This window comes from Triticum dicoccoides, chromosome 7B (genome assembly GCF_002162155.2).
Source record: "Triticum dicoccoides isolate Atlit2015 ecotype Zavitan chromosome 7B, WEW_v2.0, whole genome shotgun sequence".
Classification (NCBI taxonomy): Eukaryota; Viridiplantae; Streptophyta; class Magnoliopsida; order Poales; family Poaceae; genus Triticum; species Triticum dicoccoides.
Window position 1 is genome coordinate 533,928,496 of NC_041393.1, and position 4,325 is coordinate 533,932,820.

General features: G+C 49.5%; 1 protein-coding gene across 1 annotated transcript; it reads right to left on the bottom strand.

Annotated features, from left to right (window-relative positions):
• Window positions 1-2,014: 2,014 nt before the first annotated feature.
• On the bottom strand, window positions 2,015-4,073 carry LOC119336840 (probable serine/threonine-protein kinase PBL19). The gene is made up of 4 exons (XM_037608924.1): window positions 4,024-4,073; window positions 3,407-3,779; window positions 2,842-3,105; window positions 2,015-2,750 (listed from the first exon to the last, which is right to left on the bottom strand). The coding sequence occupies exons 2-4, from the start codon at window positions 3,743-3,745 to the stop codon at window positions 2,247-2,249; spliced, it is 1,107 nt and encodes a 368-aa protein (XP_037464821.1). The 5' UTR covers window positions 3,746-3,779; window positions 4,024-4,073; the 3' UTR covers window positions 2,015-2,246.
• Window positions 4,074-4,325: the final 252 nt, after the last annotated feature.

The window sequence follows — 4,325 nt, forward strand, 5'->3', positions numbered from 1 at the left end:
CTTACCAGAGTGATTGGGCGAGGACTGGATGTCCTTAGCTCAAGGGGAATAAGGTGAAGACACAGTCTTCTGAGTTAAATCTCAGTCTCCCTAACCAGACGTACAATTGTCACAGCAACTGGAACTGGTCTACCAAATCCTTGTCTTCACCAAGAAACTGGTTCTATCCTCTACTCTCTTTACTTTACAGTTTGCCTTCGTGAAGTCATTGCTTGCCTACCTGATTCGTTTGACTTTATTGTGTGAAGACTTACATCTATTTAGCTTCGTACTATCTTCCATACTGATCATGTCTACCTAGTTGCAGTTAGTCTTCGTGCTTTCCCTATATTGTATGCTTGACTAATGCTTGCCTAGTGTAGTCTTAATTCTGCTGCTTACTATATAGGTTCAGTTTACCTGTTTGTCTTTAAAGCCACCGTGTTGTGAAGACTTTCATAAAAATCGCCTATTCACCCCCCCCCCCCTCTTGTCGATAACTAACACTTTCACTATCTATATATGTACCTAATAATAAAAGGGCTATTGTTTTTGGCGATACATTACCAAAATTACCCCTAAAGTTGCAAAATAATACCCATCAATGCCACCTATAAGTGATAAAAAAATGTTTTACACAGGGGAATCCCTGCCTGGGTTGGCCCATGCAGTAGTGACCTTCTATGTTGCGCTCTGTGCACTGGGAGAAGACGCATCGCGCTCGTTTGGGTCTGCCCATGTCCGGGCAGTCAGTTTTTTAAATTTTGTTTTTTATTTTTCTTTTCCATTTCGTTTTTATACTTTAAATAATTTAGGACATTAAAAATCCAAAAAATGAGAATTTTTTAATAAAATGTTTAATAAATCATAAAATTTTCATCGATTTAGAAAATATTTGCTTATTCAAAAAATGTTCAAAATTTTGAAAACAAATTACTTGGATATAACAAAAAAAGTTCATGATTTTTATAAAAGTTTGTGTATTAAAAAATATTAGTGTAATTTAACAATTTTTCGCCAATTCAAAAAATGTTCATGAATGAAAAAATATCCTAAAAATTTAAAAACTTCTCGTGACTTACAAAATAGTTTATTCATTCATAAAATGTTTGCTAATTCAAAAAATGATCATGCATTTCAAAAAATGTTCGTTAAATAAAAAATGTTCGTCAATTTTAAAAAGTGTTCCACCAATTCCCCAAAAACATTCACCGATTCAAGAAAACTGTTTAAAAATGTTTACAATTTTAAAAAATGCTTGCAAATAGTATAATATGTTCATGGATTCAAAAAATGTTTTTGATTTTAGAAAATGTTATAAGAATTCTAAAAGTGTTCACGAATTTAAAAAATGTTCATGATTTCATGAAATTGAGAGTGATAGTGTATCTTGGTGATGCGGCAAAATGTGATCATGGGCATTGAAGATTATGATTTATTTATTTTCGTTGCAACGCACGGACCCTTTTGCTAGTCTAACCTAAAATCCTCATCCTGAGCGATGGACGGAGAGAGAAGGGGTCGTGATCTCACCGGAGGAGGTATGCCTTAGCTCGTGGGGTTTCACGAGTAACGCTACACGTACAAAATAGTTACAAGGTTTTACAAAGAGGGTTAATTTGATTGGTCAATAGGTGAGGAACACGGCCCACCCCCCTGAAAATCAGGGAGGGGGGCAAGTTTATGATTGGTTACTAGATAAAAAGATCCTGTAAAATCCTGTAATCTTTTGTACGTCTAGCATTTTTGGGTTTCACAAGAGGGAGGGGGAGAGGGAGCAATAATCCTACACGCACGGACAGCACACGGACTATTACGGGCCCTTTCCATCCATCTAAACATTGCCAGGTGGTTGGGGTCCCTCCCTCCCCCTTAATCCAATAGCAATCTGCCAACTCAAACAAACCCCGTAAAACGTCTGTAGAAGTCCGCTGATGTAGCATTGCTCAGGAGGGAGGGAGGCTAGAAATTTCGCTAGAATTCAGCTGCATGAAACCGCATTCGCCTTGATCGTCGTGGGTAGCTGCAACGGTGCAAAACCAAAAGCAATGACACCTTAATTGGTCGCATCAATACACCTTCGTGTCTCGTGATATCTCTACAGTCTATACAACTCTCACTCGGTCAGCGTCCATCGGAGTACACTCGCGGATGCAGCAGAGAAACCGCGACTCCTCATCACTGATTCAGTGATTCTGACTACTACTACTAGTATTCTGCCGGTCTGCGGTGCAGCTAACACAGCCGTCGATCGAATGATCGATCGGTCATCTCTTGGGCGTCGCCGGGGCCGGCTCCATCTGCAGCACCCGCTCGAGCTCCTCCACGACCTCCGCCATCGCCGGCCGCTCCTTGGGGTTCTTGCCGAGGCACCGGTCCGCCAGCCTCGCCGCCTCGCGCGCGGCCGCCAGCGGGTACCGCCCGCCCAGCCGCGGGTCCATGATGGTCCTGAAGCTGTCCCCTCCGGGCGGGTGCCGCCGCACCCACCCCAGCAGCTTCTGCTCCTCCGCCGGCCGGCTCCGCTCCACCGACCGCCGCCCCGTCAGGATCTCGTACAGCACCACCCCGAACCCCCACACGTCGCTCTTCACCGTCAGGTGCCCCGTCTCGATGTAGTCCGGCGCCGCGTAGCCGTGCGTGCCCACCACCGCCGTCGACACGTGCGTCCGCCCCTCCGTCGGCCCCTCCCTCGCCAGCCCGAAGTCCGACAGCTTCGGCCGGAACTCGCCGTCCAGGAGCACGTTGGAGGCCTTGAAGTCCCTGTATATCACCTGCCACACTAAAACGCCGCCGGATCAGCCTCGCCGGACCGACCAAGAACCATCAAAGAACTCGACCGACCCTCTCGACGACGAAATTAACCTGGACTTCCGGGAGGCCACGGTGGAGGTAGTCGAGGCCGCGCGCGGCGCCGGCCATGATCTGCAGCCTCGTCCTCCAGGGGAGCGGCGGGTGGGCTCGGCTGAAGAGGTGGTCGTCCAGGGTCTTGTTGGGCATGAACTCGTACACCAGCAGCCTGTGCTTGCCCGCCTCCGAGTCCACCGCGCAGTAGCCGACGAGCTTCACCAGGTTCGGGTGCTCCAGGACGCACAGGAACTGCACCTCAGCAAGCCACTGCTTGTGCCCCTGAAATCATCATCAGAAATCCCCATAAAAGATTACAAGATGCTTGATTAATGATTATGAATGAATTCTACTAGTGCAGGAGTACAATTTAATTTGAGTAGTGTGATGCTGTCCCGATCGGGTGTGGAGCCTGCACCGAAGTTCACGTGGTGGTTGAGCTCTGCGAATTCTCATTGAAGGTGACATGAGTGGGCGTCCTTGTCCCCGGTGGATATGTTTATTGCTATGCTAAGGTTCTGAGTTCGTCATGGAGCTCAAGATTTCTACTAGGAGCAATTCTCGAAGAATTTAGGTTTCTGACCTGTAAGCTGCGTTGGTTGAGGCGCTTGACGGCGAGGACGACGCGGCCGCCGGCGGCGGAGCGGAAGAAGGCGCGGTAGACGGAGCCGAAGCCGCCCTCGCCGATCTTGAGCGCGCGGCTGAAGCCGTTGGTGGCGCTGCCGAGCTCCTCCAGGCCGAACACGCGGAGCCCCGCCGCACCCCGCTCCTCCGAGAGCTCCTGGATGCTCCTCGTCGGCGTCGACGCCGACGACGACGCCTTGCTCCGCTTCGGCCCGTCCGGCTTAGGCTCCACCGGCGGCTTTCCGCCGCCAGCAGGGCGCCGACGGCTCTTGCCGCTCTTGAACGCAAAGCACCCCATCAATTCAATCCGCGGGGTTCTCAGGAGGGGCTAGCTGTCCATGGAGGGGAAGCAGTCCAAGAAGAACAGGGTCAGAAGGAACTGAGGAAGACCAAACCGAATAATTCCGGCACGGCGACACAGAGGGAAACGAAGGAGGTTAGTGGGCTGAATCAAGAGGAAGCAGATTTAGCTTTGGCAAAGACAAGCGGGTGCGTGGAAACGCGCGGCATGGGAGACGCATCAACATATATAAAAACCGCCATGGATCATGCGGGGAATCGAGAGGAGATACGTACGTCGACGGTCAACGGACCCGGCCGCCCTCGCCCTCGTGGTGACGCACTGCCAGCGTTGGTGTGCGGTTGCGCCGCGAACGCCAAGATATATGCCCACACCGCCACGTCAGATGAGACGCACACCCGGTTCCTGCTCAGCTGTACATCAGGGCAACTTACGTCCGTTTTGCTTGGATTCTGTTCGTTTGAATAAGGCAACTGAATCGTGTTCCAACTTTTCTAAAATGCACTGGCCATGCGCTTAACATACGGACGCATCCTTTGACTCTGTCACGGCCAAATATGCCCATATATATTCATAT